Source organism: Cetorhinus maximus, chromosome 9, assembly GCF_964194155.1.
Source record: "Cetorhinus maximus chromosome 9, sCetMax3.hap1.1, whole genome shotgun sequence".
NCBI lineage: Eukaryota > Metazoa > Chordata > Chondrichthyes > Lamniformes > Cetorhinidae > Cetorhinus > Cetorhinus maximus.
Window position 1 is genome coordinate 46,930,145 of NC_135887.1, and position 25,871 is coordinate 46,956,015.

The 25,871-nt window shown below is 41.7% G+C and overlaps 1 protein-coding gene across 2 annotated transcripts in view; it reads right to left on the reverse strand.

Annotated features, from left to right (window-relative positions):
* The window catches only part of tmem248 (transmembrane protein 248), a 31,679-nt gene extending 23,192 nt beyond the window's left edge, over positions 1–8,487 (reverse strand). Inside the window, exon 1 of one of the 2 annotated variants that reach the window (XM_078548643.1) lies at positions 8,007–8,487. In XM_078548643.1, the coding sequence (XP_078404769.1) occupies positions 8,007–8,009 (3 nt within the window). In that variant the 5' untranslated portion in view covers positions 8,010–8,487. The remainder of the gene's footprint in view (positions 1–8,006) is intronic. The other variant, XM_078548641.1, reaches the window with a different exon arrangement.
* Between the last annotated feature and the right edge of the window lie 17,384 nt (positions 8,488–25,871).

A 25,871-nucleotide genomic window follows, 5' to 3' on the forward strand; every position in this document is an offset into this window, starting at 1 on the left:
CTTGACTATTTCATGTTCTCTTAGCCAGTTTCCCCTCTTTCATTCTACAGAAACTTGTGCTCATTAAAATTCTGCTGCTTTATCCATTCATCTACCACCCCTGCCCTGCCAACTTACATTGGACCCTGGTCTGATAATGCTTCAATTTTAAAATCCCCATCCTCCTTTTCAAATTGCTCCATGGCCTCAACTCAACTCTTATCTACTCCAGCAGTAAATGTCTTTGAGATCTCTGCACTCCTCAAATTTTGACAGCTTTCAGAAACAATAATTCAGGAGAAAGTTAACAGTCACTTGGACAAATAAGGATTAATTAAGGAGAGCCAGCACAGATTTGTCTAGGGAAAATGTTTTTAACTAACTTGCTCGAGTTTTTGTTGAGGTAAGAGAGAGCTGCTGAAGGTGACGTGATTGATGTGGTGTACATGGACTTGATGAAGTATCACATAACTGGCTTGTCAGAAAAGCTAGAGCTCATGGAGTAAAGGGACAGTGGCAGCATTGATACAAAATTGGCTAAGTGACAGGAAACAGAGAGTAGTGATGCATGGTCATTTTTCATACCGGAGGAAAAAAGGTAATGGGGTTCCCAGAAGTCGATATTAGGACCCCTGCTTTGGGTAAAAGGCACAATTTCAAAATTTGCAGATAATGCAAAACTTGGGAGTGCTGTGAACTATGAGGATAGTGACAGACATCAAGAGGAAATGACAAACTGGTGGAACAGGCAAACAAGTGACAGATGAAATTTAATGCAGAGAAGTATGAAGTGATCCATTTTGGTAGGAAGCAGGAGGAGAGACAATGTAAAATAAAGGTACAAAATTCTAAAGGGGGTGCAGGATCAGAGGGACCTGGGAGTACTTGCACATAAATCATTGAAGGTTGAGAATGAAGTTAATGGGTTTCATAAATAGATGCCGAGTACAAAAGCAAGGAAGTCACGATAAATCTGTATAAAACAATGGTTCAGCCTCAGCTAGAGCATTGTGTCCAGTTCTCGGCACCACACATAAGGAAGGATTTCACGTCTTAGAGTGTGTGTAAAAAAGGTTCACAAGAATGGCTCCAGGGATGAGGGAGTTCAGTTACATGGATAGATTGGAGAAGCTGGGGCTGGTCTCCTTGAAGAGAAGTTTAAGAGGAGTTTTGATAGAAGTGTTCAAAATCACGAGGGGTCTGGACAGAGTGGATGGAGAGAAACCGCTCCCACTGGTGGAAGGATCGGGAACTAGAAGGCATGGAATTAAGGTGATGGGGAAAAGAAGCAATGGTGACATTATGTAATCACTTTTTTAAAAAACAGAGTGGTTAGGATCTGAAATGCACTGCCCGAGTATGTAGTGGAGGTAAATTCAACAAAGGTTTTGAAAAGAGAATTGGATAATTATCTGGAATAAACTTTAGGGCCAGAGGTAAATGGTAGTGAAGTGGGACTACGCAAGTTGCTCTTGCAGAGTGGTAAAAGTAGGGAAAATCCCAAAATATTCTATAAGTATATCAATGTGAAGAGGATAACCAGGGAAAGAGTAGGGCCCATAAGGGACCAAGGGGGCAATCTACGGGTGGAGCCAGAGGACATCGCTAGAGTGTTGAATGAATACTTCACAACTGTCTTCACCCAAGAGAATGAGGATGAAGGTATCGAACTCAGGGAGAGAGACTGCGAGGTTCTTAAGCAAATTGATACAGGGAGTGACAAGGTATTGGAGGTGTTGGCAGGCTTAAAAGTGGATAAATCTCCAGGTTCGGATCATTTGTGTCTCAGACTGCTGAGGGAGACAAGAGATGAGATCGCAAGGGCTCTGACCCAAATTTTTAATTCCTCTCTGGCCATGGGGGAGGTGCCAGAAGACTGGAGAACAGCTAATGTGGTTCCGCTATTTAAGAAGGGTTGTAGAGAGAAGCCAGGGAAATACAGGCCAGTGAGTCTCACGTCAGTGGTAGGAAAACTATTGGAGAAAATTCTGAAGGAGAGAATCTATCTCCACTGGGAAAGGCAAGGTTTGATCAGGGATAGTCAGCATGGCTTTGTCAGAGGGAGGTCATGCCTAACAAATTTGACTGACTTTTTTGAGGTGGTGACCAGGTGTGTAGATGAGGGTAGTGCAGTTAATGTAGTTTATATAGATTTCAGCAAAGCCTTTGTCAAGGTCCCACATGGGAGACTTATAAAGAAGGCAAATGCACATGGGATACAGGGTAATTTGATAAGGTGGATTTAAAATTGGCTTAATTGTAGGAGACAGAGGGTGATGACAGAAGGATGCTTTAGTGACTGGAAGCCAGTGTCCAGTGGCGTACCACAGGGATCTGTGCTAGGTCCCCTATTATTCGTCATTTATATAAACAACATAGATGACTATGTGGGGGGTAGGATTAGTAAGTTTGCGGATGACACAACAATTGGCCGGGTGGTTAACAGTGAGGTTGAGTGTTGTGGGCATCAGGAAGACATAGACGGGATGGTCAAATGGGCAGATAAGTGGCAGATGGAATTTAACCCTGAAAAGGTGTGAGGTGATACACTTTGGAAGGAGTAATTTGACAAGGAAGTATTCAATGAACAGCATGACACTAGGAAGTTCTGAGGAACAAAGGGACCTTGGCGTATGTGTCCATAGATCTCTGAAGGCGGAGGGGCATGTTAGTGGGGTGGTGAAAAAGGCATATGGGACACTTGCCTTTATCAATCGAGGCATAGATTACAGAAGTAGGGAGGTCATGTTGGAGTTGTATAGAACCTTGGTGAGACCACAGCTGGAGTACTGTGTGCAGTTCTGGTCACCACATTATAGGAAGGATGTGATTGCACTGGAAAGGGTGCAGAGGAGATTCACCAGGATGTTGCCTGGGATGAAACATTTAAGTTATGAAGAGAGGTTGGACAGACTTGGGTTGTTTTCATTGGAGCAGAGAAGACTAAGGGGGCGACCTGATCGAGGTGTACAAGGTTACGAGGGGCATGGACAGGGTGGTTAGGGAGTAGCTGTTCCCCTTAGTTGAAGGGTCAGTCACAAGGGGACATAAGTTCAAGGTGAGGGGCAGGAGGTTTAGGGGGGATGTGAGGAAAAACTTTTTTACCCAGAAGGTGCTGCCTGGGAGGGTCGTGGAGGCGGGATGCCTCACAACCTTCAAAAAGTACCTGGATGAGCACTTGGCACGTCATAACATTCAAGGCTATGGGGCCAAGTGCTGGTAAATGGGATTAGGTAGGTAGGCCAGGTGTTTCTCACATGTCGGTACAGACACGAAGGGCCGAAGGGCCTCTTCTGCACTGTGATTCAGTGAGTGCTAGCACAACAGTGGGCTGAATAGCTTCTTTCTGTGCTGTAACCAGTCTATGATTCTATCAGGTGTATCACCAATTTTAATCGCTCCACCACTGTCAGCCATGCTTCCAGCTGTCTTGGCCCGAAGCTCTGGAATTCCCTCCCTAAACATCCTGTTCCTCCTTTAAGGTGCTACCTAAAACCTATCATTTTGACCAAGCCTTGCTCACCTGTCCTGATGGCTCATTTTGGTGTTAAGAAATGTTTTGATAATGGTGTTATTCAGCATCTTTGGACATTTTGCCTCACTAAAGGAGCTATGTAAATGCAAGTCACTGTTATTGTTGTTGATTAGACATTCCAACTTGCTAGCTTGTCAGAAACCTTTAGTTACTGGCAGGAATAGTGTGACATCAAAGTGTAGGTCCTCAAGTTAAAAATATCTGCAACAACTGAACAAACCTCACTCTAATATGAATTACAGCATTCACCTTAATTTATATATTTTCAAAAATGCTTACACTCATCAGCTTAGGAATGCCTGTGCTGAGGAACATTTCTCATCTTAGTGAGCATCAGACATGTTCAGATGTACAGCAAAGCTCCTTCTATTCTTAACCACAAGGGTTTGACTGATTTAATGGGTTTTGTTTTGGAGAAATCAATGGTCTATAAAGAAAACGCTTGGATTTTGTTTGTACATATGGAATTTCAGAAGGCATGTTAACACAAGCTGCCTGTTCCAAATGTTAAGGCAGTCTGTATCGTATTGACTAGACTTGTAGTGCATACACATGAAGAACGGTTACAGGCCAAAAGCAAAAAGGAGTAATAGGATGTTCTATTCAGATTGGTGGGATGTGAAGAATGGTGTGCCCAAGGGATCTGTTTTGTTTGCTATTTATATAAACAAAGGCATAAAAGGAAATGGTATGAACTGTGTTACTACCAAATACAAGAGATTGCAAACAGGTGCTGGATATAATTCAATGCACAAAAGTGTGAGCAAGAAAATTTTGGGAGAAAAAAAGCAAAAAGTTCAGTACCTAAGCACCAAAACTAGAGTGATGAACAAACATATCCGGGTTGCCAATGCAACAATGTTAAAGATGGGAGTGCTGGCCTGAAAAGCAGGATCATTACCAAAAGAGAGAGAAAAGTTCCAAGATATTTTTGCTCAGAGCATAATTTAAAATGGGATAAGCTAGACATTTGAAAGCCATTACAAAGAGGGTACAGGGAAAAGAAAAACAATGTGCCAAATTAATGATAGCTTTCTACTTTATACCAAACACAGGACTTGTTGGGTCAGAACTTGAACTCATTTCACAACAGTGACCTTACATGCAATAGAAAATATAAACAGTTTCGATTCATCTTTTACATCCTGGCTGCATTTGAATTTACATTCCAGAGGGCAGTTGCACTTTTTAAAGCCATGCAATTATCACATGAAATTATAATTACAACAGTAAACTTATCAGACCAAAAGACATTTTGGCATAAATTTAAATGGAAATGAGTCTAATACTTCACCATAACTTAGCAGAGAAGTGGAAATGCATAGATAGAAATTAAAAATTATATTGCAACCAAGTATCAAATCTTTACAAAAAAAAATTATGAAAACACAAACTGAGTCTCTCCCAAAATATACATGATTCCACCTAGACAGTAGCCTCTTTAAACTACCGCACATGAATCAAAATTACAAACCCAAAGGGACGCTGTGTCCATGGTACCTATCACCCAATTATAAAAATGAAATGCTTAGAGTGTAGGTGGGAGCGTGCACACTGTCTAAGCACTAAAATTAACCACTGACAAGTTTCAAAAACCTTCAGAGCATTCACAGCATTCCATAAGCACTTGCTTGCGGCCACATTTGAGATACACTCCAAGTGGTGCCAAATATTTTTTTAAAATGAAACCAACTCCACTTAGATGTCTCCCATCACATCCCTGTAAATGTGGAATAGGTCCTCTCTCATGGTTTACGTTGCAAAGTCAGTGCTGGTGTAAAGCAGCAACAACTTTGCAACAATGTTGCAGCATAACTGTATCCTAAATTTGGTTGGTTATTGAAGTTTCACAAAACCAGTACTGACACATAAATAGTGCAGTTTTAACAGCCTGCTAGGGATTATAGACCATTTTTCTGTTTGAATGGATCTTACATTAATGCAGCACAAGACAATACTGGATAAATATGAATAACACCAAACATACAAAACAGCATTTACTGGAAATGGACTGATAAGTGGCTAGTAACATTTGCACCACACAAATGCCAAGCAATGACCATCCTTCATTTTGGTAGGAAGAATGTGGAGGGACAATACAAAGTAAAAAGTACAATTCTTAAAGAGGTTGAAGACCAGAGGGACCTGGGTGTACGTGTGCTTAAATTACTGAAGGTGGCAAGACGGATTGACAGCATAGTTAATAAAGCATACAGTATCCAAGGCTTTATTAATAAGGGCATAGAGTACAAGAGCAAGGAGGTTATGTTGAACTTGTATAAGACACTAGTTCGGCCTCAGCTGGGGTATTGCACCCAGCTCTAGGCACCGCATTTTAGGAAAGATGAGAAGGCATTGGAGAGAGTGCAGAAATGATTCACAAGAATGGTTCCAGGGATGAGGAACTCAATTATAAAAGATTAATGGGAGAAGTTTGGAAGATTTTCCTTAGAAAAAAGGCGGCTGGGAGGAGATTTAATAGAAATATTCGTTCATGAGGAGTCTGGCCAGAGTAGATGAGGAGAAACCTGTTCCCACTCATGTCAGGGTCGAGAACGAGAGGGCACAGATTTAAAGTAATTAGTAAAAAAGCAAAAGCAATATGAGGAAAAACTTTTTCATGCAGCGAGTGGTTAAGGACTGGATTACACTGCCTGAGAATGTGGTGGAGGCAGGTTCAATCAAAGCATTCAAAAGGGAATTAGACTGCTATCTGAAAAGGAAAAATGTAGAGGGAGAGTTATGGGGAGGAGGCAGGAGAAAGGCACTTGGTGAAATCGCTCAGAGAGCTGGTCCAGGCATAATGGGCAGAAAGGCCCCCTTCTGCACTGTAATAATTCTGTGATTCATCTTCAGCATGAGAGAATCTAACCATCTCCATGTCACATTCAATGGCATTATCATTATTGAATCCCCCACTATCAACATCCTGAGGGTTGCCATTTACCAGAAACTGAACTGGATTAGCCATATAAATACTGTGGCTACAAGAGCAGGTCAGAGGCTGGGAATCCTGCAGTGAGTAACTCACCTCCTGACTCCCTAAAACCCTGTGCCTTTATAAGGCACAAATCAGGAGTGTGATGGAACACTCTCCACTTGCCTGGGCGAGTGCAGCTCCAACAACAATCAAGAAGCTTGACACTATCCAGGACAAAGCAGTCTGCTTGATTGGCACACCATCTACAAACATTCACTCCCTCCACCACCAATGCACTGCAGCAGCTCACCAAGGCTCCTTTGACCGCACCTTCCAAACCCACGACCTCTACCAGCTAGAAGGACAAGGGCAGCAGATGCATGGGAACAAGTTCCCCTCCAAGCCACACATCACCCTGACTTGGAACTATATCACCATTCCTTCACTGCTGCTAGGTCAAAATCCTGGAATTCCCTTTCTAACAAGGCTGTGGATGTACCTACACCACATGGACTGCAGCAGTTCAAGGTGGCTCACCACCACCTCAAGGGCAATTAAGGATGGGCAATAAGCGACACCCACATCCCATGAAAGAATGAAAAAATGTTATTCAGTCAATCACAATGAACTGCAAAATATTTTGCAACCATATTGCAGGGGTCACAGTTTTAAAATCATTGGCAAAAGATCTAAAGGGATGATGAGAAGAAAATATTTCACTCAATTGTCAGCACCCGCAACACTACCTGAAAAGGTGAGAGAAATAGATTCCATAAATAATTTTAAAAGCAAGTTGGGCAAGAATTTGATGAGGAGGAACTTACAGGTTACAGACAAAAAAAAATCAAGGGAGTGGGACTAATCAAAACTGCTCTTTCAAAGAGCCAGCACAGGCAAGTCAGACCGAATGGCCTCTCCTCTGTGCTGCAAGTTTCTATGAATTTATAACAGGAGTTGTGACTGAAGGTCTCTACTACATCACATTGTGCAAAAGATGGACTAGGAAGAGAATTCACTAACATAAACTGAAAAATTGCGTCCATTACGAAACATTGATATTTGTAAGACATGGACCAGCAAGTTATTTTATTACAGCAACACTGTAACTAGTTACTCAACTAGTAATTTATCGAGTCAAGTCAGATACAATTTATACTACTTGTATTATTTCACTGCAACATGAAGACAAAATACTAATTTAGAATCTAAAACAATGCAAACCAAAGGCCAGAACACCATTAAGTGGACGTACATTTGGTCCGAAAAATTGTGGAAAACCGGTTAATATTAACTTTTCTCAGTTCAACAACAAAATTCGCAGAACACACACTGATCTGAAAGCCAGGCCATATGGATAAACTCAATGTAACACGGCGAAGATTTAAAACGCGTTTCCCGAAATGAGGTTTGAAAGTGTGGACAGAAAGGACAATCATCTCAAGTTTGAAACTGAGCTAGCGGCCTAGACCCAACTTCAGAACAGTGCAGCCTGCGCTGCGCGTTTACAGGAGTCCCAGCAAAACACACAGTCAAGGCCCCTCCGCCCCCCGGGGCGGGAAGGCTCTTACTCACCATGGTGGGACTGACTGAGGCGGCGGCCTCGCCACCTGCCGCCTCCTCCGAGGACACAGACTCAGCGGGAAAGAGAGGGGAGGGCTGGGCTAGGCCGGGCCGGGCCGGGAGGATTGGAGGAGGCGGAGCGGCCCTCGCTCGCTCTCAACAGCCGGGCAGAAAGACAAGGAAAGGCTGCGCCCCTGGCCGGCCTCTCGGCATCTCTCACTCCGCGGTCACGGAGAGCAGGGCGGCGGCTCGGCTCAGCTCAGCATCTCGGTCTGGGCGCCGCCTGCGCCGCCCGTTAAAATCCCGATTCTCTCCGCTCAGCGGCCTGTTTTCAACCCTCCCCCTCCTCCTCCTCGCTCCTTCTCAACGTCTCCTCCCCGCCGCCTTGGGCACTCCCTGACCGGCTGCTCCGGGTCCTTCCACCGCCCCAGGGTCCGTCCGCCCGCCCTCTCCCTCCCCTCGCCTTCACCTCCCAGCACAGCGACACCGAGCTGATTCACCCGGCGACGGCAACGCGCCGTGACCCTCCCCGTACATCCGCAACAAAAAAAAGGCAAACAACAAAGTCAAAACCTTACTGCTCCAGTGCTTCAATGTCAGTCAGCATTGAAATAACTGGGAATGAGACACCGACTCTCAAATATTTAAGAGTGTGAGACAATTTTGATTTTAAACCCCCCAGTGTTAAGACTAAACGCAGGGCCACTGCCAGTTTTAATTTTTTGCAGAACATTTCACTCTTGTTAATTCTAACTCTCACTGAACCAAGATAGTTGTGTCAGGTTGAATGCACATCTGTTTTTAAACTAGAATAACCTGACAATCAAATTCGTTTAGATGGATTGACAAACCTGCTTCAACTTTATTGAATCTTAAATTTAACACAATATTTCCCTGCTTCTGAGAGCTCTTGGGTTGTAATGTCCATCGTCAGTTTTTTTTTAAAATTCAGATACAGTATCCTCTCGATCTACATTCCTCAGTGAGACATTTTAAACCAGAATAAGTTTCATTTTCTCACTCTATGAGTGAACTTCACAAGGTTATAAACAATTATGGATCAGGAACACAAGGCCATTTGTCCCCTGGATTCATCCATCCAGAGAGCTCAAAATGCCCCTTTCTGCCTCCCCTCCACATTGTAGCACCCAATTGTTTCTGGCTGATCATTTTTAATTGTGTAAAGCAAAATTTCCTGATAATCTAAAAGTACCATTCTCTTATGTGAAACTACATCTCCTAAATATGTTCCTAAAGTTTAATTTAAAGTGATATTCTGAGTCAACATATTCTGTATCCTTAAAAACCTTGTATGCATTATATAAGATCCCAGGTGGTTTCTGAAAAAGCCCATTGTTCCTATTTTCTCATAACTTTATACCCTGATGCTAAGGATTAATTTTGTGGCTCTTCTCTGCACTGCCTCCGCCATTTGAAATTTTCTCTTGTTTCTTAGCAACCAGGACTGGAGGCAGTATTTAAGGTGCAGTCTGACCATTATAAAATTATAATTATTACCTCCTCTGATTTATATTCTATTATTGTTGCTACATTGTTCAACATCCCATTGGTGTTGATAGCTGCTCTGTATTGGTTGGAAATGTTTGGCATGGAGTCTGCTAAGACACCAGATTCATTTTCGTTTCATCCACAGCTAGTTGAATACGATTTATGGAGTACACGTGTCATTTATTATTTCTTCCTATACTTTGTTCTACACCCACAGATCTTGTCCAACTCATTGTGTAATTTATTAAATGACTTTTGTGGTTTTACTGGCCCTGTTAGTTTGGTATCACCTTTAAATTTGACCATTCCGCATACTATTAAACAGCACAAAAGTTCATTTGGCCCATCAAGCCTATGTCAGCTGTTTGTTTTTTTCTGTAGTCTAGCAAATATTTATTTTTCAAGTATTTATCCAATTCTGTTTTGAAAGTTATTACTGAATCTGCTTCCACCACCCCTCACCTTTAAGACAGAGTATTCTAGTTCATAGCTGAATAAAAAATCTTCATGTCAGCTCTAGTTTTTTTGCCAGTTACACTAAATCTGTATCCTTCTGCCACTGATAACGTTCCTCCCTATTTCCTCTATCAAAACCCTCAAGATTTTGAACACCTCGATCAGATCTCCCCTGAACCTTCCCAGAATGAAAAAATGATAAAAACTGGGAAATAAGAATACTGGTCCAAAAATGTTTTTTCCTTCTGGGGTTCTTTGCTCTAAAGAGAACAACTCCAGCTCCTCCACATTTTTCATCCCTGGTACCATCCTAGTAAATCTCATTTTCACCCTTTCTAAAATATTGACGTTATTCCTAAAGTATAGCACCTGGAATTATTTTAAACCTGTGTAAGTGAATGGATTTTGAATGAATTAAAATCAAGCCCACTACTCCAACTAACCCATGTTTTATGGAGGTTTAGCATAATTTCCTTGCTTTTTTGTACTCTATGCCTCCATTTCATAAAGCTCAGAATACCATTTTTTCACAATTCCTCAACTTGTTCTGTCACTGTCAAAAACTTCTATCAGTACACCCTCTTGTCTCTCTATTGTTGAGGCCCCATCAAAATTGTATCAATTACTTTATATTGCCTATGTCATTCCTACCAAAATTAATCATTTCTCTATGCTAAAATTCATCTGCCATGGGTCTGCCCGTTTTGCCACAATACACCTTCCTGAAGTCTGTTACCATCCTCCTTCCTGTTTACTCTATTTCCAAGTTTTTTTTGTTACATGCAAACTTTGAAATTATGTCCATGTCATTAATATTTATCAAAAAGAGCAGCAGGCCCAACATTGACCTCTGGGAAACACTACTGCACACTTACCTCTAGTTTGAAAAGCAACCCCTATTCTCAGTTCTTTAGCCAATTTTGTATCCATATAGCCACTGACCCTTTAATGGGCTTAATTTTTTCCAACAAGTCTATTAAGTGGTGCTTTATTAAATGCCTTTTGAAAGTCTGTCTACATGGCAACAACAACACTACCACTATCCACCATTCATTCATCAAGGAACTTATTCAAGTTAGCCAAACATAATTTACCTTTAGCAAATTCCTGCTGGCTTTAATTCAAAGTGCCAATTAATTTTGTTCATGTCATTTATGACAATTAGATCAGTAGTGGCACACGCATTGAGGTCCAGGGTGGCCTAAACAGTACTTCCTCCCTCATTCCCCCATAACTCCTCAGACAAACATCTATGTTTCCTGCTCTTCAACTAGTTTCTTATTTATGCCCAAGGTTTACCCTTATTCCCCACACACTTCAGAGTTTAACTCATTGCCTTTCTTCTGGAACTTTGCCAAAAACCATTTGGAAGTCAGGATACACAATGTCAGAGTTTCCCAGTACACTTGGATTGTCACTTGTTCAAAGGGGTAGAGGGGGCTGGTCAGGCAGGATTTTCCCCCTCCAAATTCATTCCAACTGATGTTTCCTATGTTGTTAAATAAAAACAAAGTGCTGGAAATACACAGCTGGACTAGAAGCATCTGTGGAGAGAGTAACGGGGTTAACATTTCAAGTTTAGTATGACTTCTTCAGAACACTTTATGTTTTTATTTCAGATCTCCAGCATCCACAGTATTTTGCTTTCAACATGTTGTTATTGTACAGATGGTATTTTCTTTATGATTGTTGTTGACAGATCGTTGAAAATTAGCAATAAAATAGATCGCATACCATATGAAATGTGGAGCTGTGTTCAAAAGAAAGATTAAATTAAAATGTGCAAATGTCACTCCTAACAAGCAACATTTGGCAAACTTGTTTCATTGTTTTCCCAAGGCAACACGATACTTGAGAACAGGATCTTAAAAACATTCCAACAAGTCATCAGTTACGCAAGGTTATTTTAAAGGTCTTTAAAATAACAATTGAACTCAGACCTTTAGGTGAAGTTTCAGTGCTAGCATACATGACAGTTTCTCTCTATTATGAAACCCTTTATATTGAATATATAAATCTAATTAGAAAACTAAGTGCAAATAGACCAACTAAGTTTGAATATGCAGAATGCTTGAATGAAGATACCAAAAAAGTTATGAACGTTAAGGACCGGAGGAGGACTAATTTAAACAGCCTTGATTTCCGCTCTCAGTACCTGTTCATAAACAGAAAAGTGTTTTTGATTTCCCCCTTTATAAGTGGTGGCATATTTTCCTCAACCCTTCAGTTTGGGGAGATCCAATCCTCCATTAATAACCCCACAGCAAACTCGAGATAAGGTGAAATAAGAGGGTTGGTTTATTTTACACACACACACAAAATGCGGCAAAGGGTTTCACAATGTCCGCCCCTTTTCGCACTCATACAATAAAAGAGGGACAAGGGAAAGAAAGGGGTACAAGGCAAGAACACAATAAAAACAAGAGTTATGGTTTCACATGAGTCCAGAGTTCAGAATCAAAAGTCCAGTGGCGCCCTCTTCTGAGGTTAACAGGCTGAAACTTTTACAGGGTGATCTGACTTCCCAGAAGCAAGGACTTCCTCGGTGGGAGAAGGCATGTAGAGATGAATTAGTCTTGAAGGCACAGATACAAAAGTTCAATGTTCCAGTAGTTCACAGTGTAGATGAGGACCAGGCACTTCACCTGGACAGAGCTTTACCTGTTAGATGATACCTACCTGTTACTGCTGCTACCTGTTAGATGATAATATGGAAGACTGTTTGGTTCAGACAGCAATATTACAGGCTAAAGCAGCTTGGGGAGGTCATGTGACATACATCCCACTTCTTCTCCTGGGTGTTAGACAAAAGATGTATTTTCCCAGGTCTGGAATCTTGGGATGTTGAACAGAGGATTCAGGGTTTCTTTTGTCCTTCGCTGACATACTGTCTCCATTGGCTGGAGCTGTGCCTTAGAAATGCAAAGGGGGTTGGTGTTGGTGCATTTCTTTGGAATTTGATTGTCTGCAGCCACAGAGGGCATTAGCACCTCTTTAAAGATAATGAGGTCCCTGCTGGTTTCTGAAGGTCAGAAATCCCTCTGCTATGAGTCCGGTATAAGGGTAAAGCCTTGTCCATTTTTAGAATAAAAATAATAATTTTGTAAAGTAGGCAGGTTGACGTAGATATATATACATATTTTCCTTCCTGTCTTCTGAATAGAGGAGAATAGCATATATGTTATGAATGTATTTTGTTAAACTGAGTTCCTTGAATATTGCTCTTGAGGAAATAATTTGGTGCATGGGTAATATATAAGGTAAATAATGATCAAACCATGGCTTCGCTCATTTTATTGAGAAGAAATTTGACTAAATATTACTTTGTAAAGCTATATATACTAATTAAAGCACCAGAATATCATTAACTTCATCAGAATTTCTCAGTCTAGGGAAATCCCTGTTTCCGATCAGCCTCTAAAACTGTGAAATCTGTATTATTGGATCTATTTGCATCAAGTTATCCCTCTGACTGTTCCATTATAACATCACAGTTGCACATTATATCGGGAAAACAAAGTTGCTTTTAGTCCAGTAAAGGAAAGTAAAAGAATAAGAATCCATAAGGAAGACTGTAAATGTATGAACAAAAAAAAGAGTACCACACCTTATTTTCACTCATTTTTGAATGAGCTGAATGGTCTATTAAAACCATATGATATTAACTATTATGTAATTAGCACGTGCAAATAAAATGACTGATCAATCCATGGCAATTCCAAATTCAAACATATGGTTAGAGGCAGGAGTGGGTCTGGGAAAAAGAGCAGAGGTGTGCTATTCTGAAAAGTGGGAATGCCTGACATTGAGGGCAGGAGAAAATGGGAAAGCTGGGCACTGACACAAGGGAGAGTGGAAGCACTCCGAGCCAGTGGGAAGCATTTGGAACATAATACGACAAGGCCATTCAATTCGATCATGAATAATCTACACATCAACTCCATTTTCCTACCTTTGCTTGATACTCTTATCTGACAAAAAATCTATCCCAAGTCTTGCAAACTCCATCTTACACCTACCCTTACACAAGTTATTCTACAATTGTAAGCAACTTAGCATATTCCAATGCACTTTGAAAATATTTGTCCATAGGATGCCATCCATATATCACTATTACAACCAACACACCAGTTGTTCAGTTCAGAAATTGCAACATTCATTATATATGTTGCATATTCTTTAAGTTATCAGCCTCCATGAAATTGAGACTTGAAACGAGGCCTCTATTCATTGCATTGCCACCTGCTCACTAGCAGGAAAGTACATATTTAATTTGATGAATGGGTTGCTGTGGATTTTACGCAATAGCTATATTGCAGTCACACAAAATGATTTATATGTTAAATAATTCCAAACCTTCAAAATCATATTTTAAGATATCATGTTTGACATTGATTTTACATAATACAGCAGAGAAGTGGAATTAATTTTTGATAAATGTCTCAACTTCATCAAAAAGTTTATCTCCCATGGCAACCACAGTAGATGAATGCATTGAACAAAGTGCCTCACCTGCTAACACTTCTGTTTATATCCAAAACATGTCATAGAATTATAATGAAAACAGTACACGAATAACTAGCCCTTTGAGTGCTGAATGACCTTCAGATTTCAAAATTTAAAAAAAATCTCACTTATGAACGGCAAAAAAAATTGTCTGTAGTTGTCTGACAAGCACATGCTATAAAGTAACATTACAAAGAGTGCAACCAAAAAAAGGACTGTTGTTCACTGTGTTTGAAATGAACCAAAAATAAATGTGGAAGTGTCACAATAGAGCTCAAAGAATAAGTGTTACTTAGTGAGTGCCTCTTTAAAAAGAGGGGTGTTGGAAAAGGTATTGTGTCTGTGTGCTGGGTCCTAGAGTGCTTCTGTGCACTGGCATGGATGTGGGTGAGTTAGGGTATCTTTGGAGTAATTGATGCTATGGCATGGAGGTCTTGTGGTATAGTGGTGGCATCCCTACCTTTGGGCCAAAAGCTCTGGGTTCAAGTCCCCTACTTCAGGACTTGATGGCCATGGAAGGTGTGTGCATAATGTGGCCAAACAGGTTGATTCCCAGCCTATAAATCCTTCCAATATGCCTGATGGCAGGTGGTAACAGCAGGAGAGTTTTCTGGTCAGCCATAATGCTGAAGGCAACAGCAAACTGTTGCAGTACTTTGCCAAACATACACATGGACAAATCCAATGGAAGTCCATGCTCGCCACCACCCTCTTAGGGCATGGTACCAGAAGGAGGAGGAGGAGGATGGTCTGGCTGACCAGTTGAAAACTGAAATGTCACTTTGTTTTTCATTTTAATTAGAGATGAAATATCTATTAAGAAATGTAGCAGTCTGCAGATCATACATTGGACTTATCAGCCATCTCAGAGCCCATCAAACAGTGTGGAAGCAAGTCATTCTTGATCACCAGAGACTGCCAAAGAAGATCTGTGAAGTGAGAAAATGCTTAAGATGAACCAGACTGCATCATTTTTAATAGAAAAATCTCAAAATTTTCAAGCAAAGAATTAACCCGAATCCCCTTAGAAATACACACTCAATTTTGTACCCTCAGAATTTGGATTTCCACCTGCAGGACTTTTTCAATTCTAATTCGGGGAGAAAAGGTGGAACATGTTTGAGACGGACACCAATATGGATTACAGTGGCTATTAATGCATGAAATCAATAGTTAACAGAATGGAGCAAGAATTGATATTACCTATTCTTACTTTAGGTAGAAATCAGTGTCTTATTGATTTACACCTTCCTTCCTTGCCTTGACTCTACAGTTTCCAGCATGGCTTCTTGTGTTAACTTTGTGAACTGCAAATCCAGTTCTGCTTTTAATTCCAGGAATAAGAAAATTGTATAGCCTGCCTTTCAATCCTAGTGAGTCAATCGCTTTCTCAATACATCTGTTCCTCCTCCTGAACCATCAAAACTGCAGTTAGTACTCATGTTAAACAGATAATTGCCAGCCTGCTTGTTTGACTACTAGTCATCAGTTGTGATAAAAGGTCATTGATCAAAACATTAAATATAAACACAGAAAATGCTGGAAATACTCAGCAGGTCTAGCAGGCAGCATTTGTGGAGGGAGAAACATAGTTAACGTTTCAGGTCTTCGACTTTTCTTCGGAACTGGGAAAAGATAAAAATGTAACATGTTTTACATATACCAATGCCTATTACATTTTTATTTTCTCAGTTCTGATGGAAGGTCACAGAACTGAAATGTTGTCCCTGTTTTCCTCTCCACAAATGCTACCAGGCCAGCTGATTATTTCCAGCATCATTAACTCCTGATGCCAATCAGCCAGGCACCAGGAACAGTTGCACGTGCACACTAGGCTTGCAGTGTATTCACCGGTGTATGTGCAGTTTCTCCCACCACTGATGTCATTGGTATGCCCCCATGAGCCCCCTGTCAACCTGCTCCTCCCACTGCCACGAGCCCTTAAGAACCCGCTCCACCCTTTCCCTCGTTGCCCTCTCCTGAGCCTTTGCCATCCTCTCCCACACCCTCGCCGTCCTCTCCCACATCTTCTCCTCAGTCCTCTTTCACACCGACGCCCCCTTGCTTTCCTCTCCTGAGCCTTGGCGACCTCTTCCATGCCCTTGGCGCCGTCGCCTGAGCCCGCACCTGCCCTCTTATGAGCCCTCTCCATCCTTTCTAATGCTTTCGCATCCTGAGCCCATGCTGCCCTCTGTTGAACCCTCGCCACCCTCTCCCATGCCTTTGCTGCCCTCGCCCAAACCTTCACCCCCCCCCCCCCCCCCCCACCACCCTCTCCAAGGCATTTGCTAGTCTTCTCCCACTCCTTCACCACCCTCTCTCATGCCCTTGCCCACCTTCTCCTGACTCTGGCTGCCCTTTTCCACCCCGGCCCTTGCCATGATAACAGTTGATTGTGGTTGTGGATTCCAGTATTAGATACCATATGGTACTCTGTACTATATAAGGGGTCACATGACCTAGGAGTTGAAGGTTAGGTAGTGTATGTTGGAGCCTGTCTTGATAGAGTTCAGGCACTGCAGATATGTGTTCATAAAGATAAAAGCAAAATACTGCAGATGCTGGAAATATAAAACAAAAACAGAAAATGCTGGAAAGACTACAGGTCTGAGAGCATCTGTGGAGAGGGAAAAACAAAGTTAATGTTTCAAGTCCGTATGACCCTTCTTCGGGTCTGTTCTTCACTTCTGTTCAGCTCTGAAGAAGGGTCCTACGGACTCAAAACATAAACTTTGTTTTTCTCTCTCCACAGATGCTGCCAGACCTGCTGAGATATGTGCGTTCACGTTAGGAAAACGTGTCGTCAATAAAGTTAGCTCAGCTACAAGGCTGACCGCCTGTGTGCATCACTAAAAAAAGAAACAAGACATTGGGGCTGTAACTTCTGACTAGCGTCGGAAAGTGCTGGCCCGCAGAAATTAGAAGAAATAAATGAACACTTAACTGGTCTTGAAAATTACGTTGCCACTTCTGTTCTTTGGAGCTGCTTGGGGCCTGCATCGAAAGAATCCTCGCAGGCCCCAGCGAAGTGTAGCTCCAGCGTATTCAAGGAGGTCACACCCCTATTTTTTTTAAACAGCACTTGCTGTCAGAAAGCAGATAAGTTTAAAGGGCCAGGGAAATTGGCAAGCCATGGGAAAGTTAAATGTTTCAGCTAAGTGGATAGGGGTTGTGGGTGTTCGGGGGTGGGGGTTTTGGGGGGGGTGTTTGGAGGTTAGGAGGATTTGGGGGGCATTTGGAGGTCGAGGGTGGTTGGGGGTGTCTGGAGGTTGCAGGAGACGTTGGGAGTGTCTGGAGGTCAGGAGGGCCCGGAGGTTAAGGTGGGGGGGTGCTGCTGGGGAGGTCCGGAGGTCGCGGGAGCAGGGGGCATCCAAGGTCGCGGTGTGCCCCTGAAGTCATGGGAGTCCAAGGTGGGGGGGTCCGAGGTCAGGGGCAGGGGTCCGAGATCAGGGGGGTTGTTGGGGGTGGGGGGGGTTGTTGTTGAGGGGGGGTTCCGGAGGTCATGGGGGTGTCCGAGGTCGTGGGGGAGCTGGTCTGAGTCCTGTGGGGAGGGGGGGTGGGGGGGGGGGGGGGACGGTGTGTGGGGGGAGATCTGAGTTCAGGCATGGGGTCCAAGGTCAGTGGGGTGTTGAGGTGGGGTTGTTGGAGATCCAGGAGGATGGGGGGAGTCCCGTGAGGTCGTCTGGGTCTTTACAATGGTTACACAGAAGTTGGAAGGGGTTCTAATTCTTCTAACATTTTTTGGGTAACTATTGGCATAACCCCGGCGGAACCATCCGAAGTTTACGATTTAAATTGCATTTTTGGATGGCTCCAGCGCAGCGCAATAGTCCAGAGGAAGTTAGCACTTCTGGGGAATTGCCATGCAAACTCTTGCCTGGGAACTCACCAGAGGGATTCCCCAGCACATCTTTGAGGTAACCCCCAAATCCGGCACTGGGGAACGCGGAGGTTATGGGCCATGGTGTCAGAAGGAAACTAAACGCAACAGTGGAGGTTCTGAAACCACCGACAGAGCTCAGTTTGGAGGGGCAAACTCGCCAAAAACTGGAGGAGGTTCGAGCAGCAATTCGATCTGTACCTCACAGCAATGGGCAGTGATAAAAAAAGACCCTCGGGTACTGTCTTCCATCTTTCTTCAAATAGCAGGGGAAGAAGCCCTAAAAGTCTAAAACACATTCACGTTTGAAAGTGATGAGAAACAAAATGACTTGAAAGAAATAATTGAAAAATTCAAAGCCTATTGTAACCCTAAGAAAAACATCACGTATGAAAGGTATCAATTTTTTACATACATGCAAGGCAGTGACAACATTAGTCAGTATGTAAGTGAGCTGAGAAAACGAGCTAAATTGTGTGAATTTGGAGAGCTTGAAGAATCACTCAACCGAGATAGAATAATTTTCGCGATTGGAAATGACTCCCTGAGAGAACGGCTTTTTAGAGATGTTGATCTCATGCTGGTGAAAGCAATAAATAGCTGCAGAGTGGCAGAGACAACGAAATGCCAGATTAAACAAATGACAGAAAATGATAAGCTGCACACAGTCAAGCAGTTAGATGCAGTTAAACAGAAATAGTCCTGGAAGAGAATAAATAGACAGCCTGATGGTTAAAAAGAACAAGACTGCTATTAAAACATTTAAATGCAGCTGATGCGTAACAGAGCATTTACTACATAGTTGTCTAGCCTATGGAAAGCAGTGTAAGAACTGTGATAAACTAAATCACTTCGCTAAGATGTATACATCAAAGAAAGTGTACATAATTGCAGATGATGACACAGACACTGAACTTTTCGTTAGTGCAGTAACAAAAAATTCCAAAGACAGCGAATGGAAGATTGATTTAAAATTTGCCAACATGACGCGGGTGCACAAGCAAATGTCATTCCCATTAGCCTGTATTGCAAGGTAAGCGAAGAAAAACAGCTGACCAAAACAAAAATGAAGCCGTCTACTTATACAGGTGAAAAATTGGCTGTAGAGGGCAAGTGCACACTTAAAGTGAATTACAAAAAAACAGCCTCAAGCACTTCCATTTATAGTGGTGAAAACTGATGCAAAACTCATTCTTGGAATCAAGGCTTGTGAAAATCTGAAGCTACTCACGGGAATAATGACTGTCACCACTGATGACATCCTGAGCGTGTGTAAAGATGCGTTCTGGGGATTGGCTGCCGAAAAGGAGAACACACCGTCAAGATTGACAAAACCGTGACACCCAAAATACACCCGCCCAGAAAAATACCAGTAATGCAGAGAGATCGACTGAAAATAGAGTTGGACAGAGTGGAGAAACTTCACATCATCAAGGAAATTGAAGAACCAACAAAGTGGGTTAATCTAATTGTAACTGCAGAAAAATCAGATGGGAATCTGCGAGTCTGTCTGGATCTCAGAGACCTAAACCAGGCAGTACATGGCATCGCATGAGCCCATGGGATCCAAGACAATTTGGCAAATTGGATCCAGAATTGGCTGAGTGGCAGGAAACAGAGGATGATGGTCAAGTGGTGTTTTTATGACTGGATGCCTGTGCCCAGTGGGGTTCCACAGGGATCGGCGTTGGGTCCCTTGCAGTTTGTGGTATATATAAATGATTTAGACTTGAATGTAGGGGGTTTGATCAGTAAGTTCGTGGATGGCACGAAAATTGATGAGATGGTAAGTAGTGAGGAGGATAGCCTTAGATTACAGGAGGATATAGATGGGCTGGTCAGATGGGCTGATCAGTGGCAAAAGTGAATTTAATCCAAATAAGTGTGAGGTGGTGCACTTGGGCAGGACAAACAAAGCACTGGAATACATGATGAATGGTAGGACCCTGGCAAATACTGAGGATCAGAGGGACCTTGGTATGCATGTCCACCGGTCCCTTAAGGTAGCGGGACAGGTAGATAAGGTGGTTAAGAAGGCATATGGGATACTTGCCTTTATTAGCCGAGGCATAAAATATAAGAGCAGGGAGGTTATGCTGGAACTGTGTAAAACGCTGGTTAGGCCACAGCTAGAATATTGCGTGCAGTTCTAGAATCTGCATTATAGGAAGGATGTGATTGCACTAGAGAGAGTGCAGAGGAGATTTGCCAGGATGTTGCCTGGGCTGGAGAGTTTTAGTTACGAGGAGAGATTGGATAGACTTGGGTTATTTTCCCTGGAGCAGAAGAAATTGAGGGGAACATGATTGAGGTGTATAAAATTATGAGGGGCAGAGATAGGGTAGACAGGAACGAACTTTTCCCCTTGGTGGAGGGATCAATATCCAGGGGGCATAGATTTAAGGTAAGGGGCAGGAGGTTTAAAGGGGATGCGAGGAAGAATTTTTTCACCCAGAGGGTGGTGGGAATCTGGAACTCACTGCCTGAAAGGGTGGTAGAGGGAGAAACCCTCATAACATTTAAGAAGTATTTAGATGTATCCATGGCATCACAAGTGCACAAGGCTATGGGCCTAGTGCTGGAAAATGGGATTAGAATAGTTAGGTACTTGTTTGACTGGCGCAGACTCGATGTGCCAAAGGGCCTTTTTCTGTGCTGTAGACCTCTATGAGTTTATGACTCTACAAAGAGCATTACCAGCTGCCCACAGTAGAAGAGATCACATGTAAACTAGCCAATGCTAAATACTATTCAGTCTCGGATGCGAGTTCAGGCTTCTGGCAGGTCAAGTTGGATACAAGCAGCTCCTATCTCTGTACCTTCAACACACCACATGAACGATACAGGTTTTCACACTTACCTTTTGGTATTAATTCAGCTCTGGAGGTGTTCTACAGAATAGTGAAGCAGCTGTTTGAAGGGTTAGAGGGCGTGGAAACCTATAGCGATGATGTACTGGTCTGGGGATCCTCACGAGAAGAACATGACCACAGACTTAGGCAGGTGCTGGCCAGAGCTAGAGAAAGGAACCTCAATTTGTAGGAGGAAAAGTACAAAATAGGTCTTCATGAAATCAAGTACTTGGGACAGGTGCTAACAATTGAGGGACTGAAGCTGGACCCGAGTAAAATCGAAGCAGTGGTGAATATGCCACCCCCAGAATGTAAGAAAGATATGGAGAGATTTTTGGGATTTGTGGCCCATCTTGGGAAATTCATTTTGAATATGTCAGACCTGACAGCATCTCTCAGAGAACTTCTACAAAATGATGTGGAATAGCACTGGGAACAAAGTCTCCAGGAAGCTTTGATCAGTCTGAAGAGAACAACTGACCCAGGCACCAGTGTTAAAGTATTATGATGTCAGTCAGCCGGTCAAGATAGTGAACGCTTCAAAGGCTGGCCTGGGAGCTGCCCTCTTTCAAAATGAGGCATACGCTTCAAAGGCAATGACTGAAACAGAGTAGCCGCATGCCCAAATAGAGAAAAAAATGCTAGCAATTGTGTTTGGCCTAGAATGCTTCCACCAGTTTGTCTATGGCAAAGACATGGATGTAGAGTCTGATTATAAGCCTTTGGAAGCTATACTTAAAAAGCCCCTAAACTGTGCACTACCAAGAATCCAAAGATTACTAATGCATCTGTAGAAGTACCAGGTCACAGTTCAGTACAAACTGGGCAAGGAAATGTACATCGCAGACACTCTGTCACGTGCATACCTACCATCACGGGGGAAAAGGATAAAGAAACAGAAGCACAGGTTCACATGCTGACAAATAACTTACCTGTGGCTGTAACCAAACTGGATGAGATCAAGGAAGCAACCAAGAACAACCCAACCCCGAGAAAACTGCATCAGGTTGTGCAAACTGGCTGGATCCACACATCGGAGCGGAGTCCCTTCTGCTGTACAAGAGTACTGGAACTCTGCTGAACCCTCACCTCCCTCCCCCATGTCCTGGTTGCCCTCTCCAATGCTCTTGTCAGCCCTCTGCTGACTCGTCACCCTCTCCTGAGCCCGCACTGAGAAAGGGACTTTATTGCACCTTACAAAAGGACACCTCCACCCAAAGCAACGTCACACCATGCTGAATATGAAAATACACTGAAGAGCTTGGATCATTGCTCAATTAGTGCAATGCAAATACAGTTATTATTGCTGCTATCCACACTGGGTTCAGTTAGACTGTCTACCTAGAGGCTCAGTGAAACCAGAAATCATTCATTTTGAAAGGGGAAGAAACAACAAACAGGAATTAATGAAAATGTGCGCCAACAAAATAAAGCTCATCATTATAGATATGTAAAAAATGGAAATTTTACTGCATCAGTTAAAATGGTATGCAATTCTCATTGTTTACAGCCACTCGCATAACAGTCTTGTTATTAATCATTGACCTTTGAACAAGTTTGGGGAGTTGTAGACTGCAGTTTCATTCATTGGATTTGATTACAGTACAAATACATGCACAGGAAGAGTGCTCTCTGCAGTTGTGGTGTCACTGAACTCAGACTTTTTGTTTTTATTTCCGTTTGCCATCATCCGCGGTATTTTATTATTATTTCAATTTAACCTGTTGTTTGCTGCTTGGCATTTAAAAGGGATGTAAAATGAAATTAAACCTATCATAGGTGATTTAATGTGGCCTTGCTCTTAATCCATAGACCAGTTTCTGCCACTCCATTGTTCTCGCCAATCTGATATTAACACCTTTCATACAATATGGGAAGCTGCCAACCCCGTCAGCTTATTCTTTGCTTGTCCATTATCTTGACTAATTGCCAATATTAACCTACCCTTATTGGACAATGACGTAACAATGTGATTAACTTCTGACTTGCATCAGCAAACTGTATGTTTAAATGCGATAATTTTGTCTGATTTGCAAAGCAGAATCATTTAAATTATGTGTGTCGGTTAAGGAAGCTGAGCTTGTTTTTTTTAAGCAAAAAAGGGAAGACTTCAGGATGACCTAACTGAAATATCCATTGATGCATTTCTGGAGACAGGGAAGGTGGGAAAGAGGCAGAAAATTGAGGGATATTGTGAGGAGAGTAAATGCCGTTGATCTATGTTAAAAATAACTAATTATAAAAAATCTTTCATTCTTGAATTCCGACAACTCTCAGATTCTACTTATAAAAATAGAAAACATTGGAAATACTCAGATGAAGTCTGGAAATGTGTCAAAGTAGGAGGTCAATTGGTGAAGGTAGTGAGATTTGCAGACAACCAGGCCTCAGTTGCTAGCACAGCAGAAGATTTACAGATACTAATGGATAGAATGAATAAAGTGTTGAAAGCTTACGGAATGAAAATTAATGTAAAAAACAGAAAAGTTATGAAGATTTGAAGAAATAATGGTGGGAAAGTGGAGGTCAAGATAAATGATCAACAGCTGAAACAGGTATCTCAGTCTAAGTACTTGGGAAGCATTGTCAGAAGATGGTCACTGTCACTAAAAATATCAGAGCTAGAATAGCAATAAAAACATTAAAAAATTATTCAACATAGGAATGAGTAGAAATCTTAAGAAAAGTGCTCCTTCAATCACCTCCTTTAACAAATTCTCGTGCCTCAAAATATGGTAAATCCAACCTTGTTGCCTTTTCTTGATGCTAGTCACTAATGACCTTTCATCCTCCACCATCCTGAGAACTTTTTCATTGCTCTTGTGCTATCTTCAACTGACCTGCTCCATCCTTCTCTAGAACCACATTTCACAATCACATTTGGAGTGTCTTGTTATACGGGTCTGAAATGTGAACTTCAAGAAAAGTGGACGTCCAAAGTTTAGAAAATTGTGAAATGTGGTTCTAGAGAAGGATGGAGCAGGTCGGTTGGAGATAACACAAGAGCAATGAAGACATTCTCAGGATGGTGGCGGATGAAAGGTCATTAGTGAATATCAGGAAAAGGCAACAAGGTCGAATTTACCATATTTTGAGGCTTGAGAACTTGTTGAAGGAGCTGATTGAAGGAAAATTAGAGGGATGTAGACCAAGAGGGAGAAAGAGAGTGATGAAGTTAGAGAACTTGAAATTTTAAATGGGAGACTTCTACAAGCAACTGAAGAGGAAAATGCAAGACCAGGAAGTGTGAAGAAATGAGTAGAGGACTTGCCCTTAGGCAGATCACTACCACCATTCAGCAGGTCTGATTGCGTCATGTGGAGAGAAAAACAGAGTTAACATTTCAGGTCATTGACCATTCAAGAAAACATTTTCAGCTAATTTAATCCACCAGCCAGTAAAGCCTAAGTAAAATGATTAATACAAGAGCACCTACTATTAAATAGATACTAGGAATAAGGTTAAATGTTAAAGCGATCACAACTTAGAAGAAAATACATGGACCTAAGCAGGGATAATATAACTTTATAGCGTTTAGATCTTGACTGACTGACTTTAACTAACAGTTAAAAAGTGTACTCAAAATTTGAGTGTCATAATGATAATTAATTTTCAGTATAATTAATGGGCTCACAACATTGCTAGCAAAAGAATAAATAGTTTTCAGCTAAATTTTAGCTGTAGGAGTAAATAACGTGTACATAAGGATACAAAGACAGCTTTAATGTCAAGTAAATAGTTTAAGAAAACAAAGAACGAACTTGCACTTAGCTAGTGCCTTAACATGTCCTTAAAATGTCCCAAAGAGCTACAGCTTGATCAACAAATAGCACATGAGTAAATAACCAGATATCCTGATCTTGCAATGTCACTTGAGGAACGAATGTTGGCCAAGACAACAGAAGAATTTAATTTAATTGCATCAAAATTAGTTGGCAAACAACCTTAGTCTAACATCTCATCTGAAAGACAATGCAACAATATAATTTTGTTTTAGTACTACACTGAAGCATCAGCCTAGATTATGTTTAATCAGTATTTATTTCACAAATTATATCCATGGAAAAATATTGCATTTAATGCAGTGTTTATGCAAAAACACAAGTAGACTTGGTCTCTAACACCAGTTAATAAATGTAAATCAATGATTAGCCTCATTTGGAAATATTACTGATTTTGTGCATGATATACCCGTAACACCTATGGTAATGAAATCTTTGGAAGGCTTGGTTGTACAAAAACAGGGAAGACAGAGTGGCCTTTGAGGAGAGGCAGAAATGGTTACAGCAAAAACACATTCTAATAAATTACTACACTACTACCAATATATGAAAAATAGAATGTTCTAAGTGCTATGATATTGTAAAGAAAAATTACCTTGCAAATTCCCTTTTCGTAGAACATTAGGAATTAACATTAGGTTTGATAACTGGCTGGCTAGAACAAATGATTTTTCCTCACCCATATACAATGTACAATGGTTCTTAGATATAACTGATAACACTCTTGGAATGAAGATATCCTCTACTTCAGGGGAAGTAGCTATCCAACCAAGCAAATAACAAGAACACCTACCGTTTTACAAGGATTAAGGAAACACACCATGACTTCCTAATGTAAATCATGTAATTGCCTATTCCCTGGTGGCCATTTCATTTATTTTTGATTGCAAAA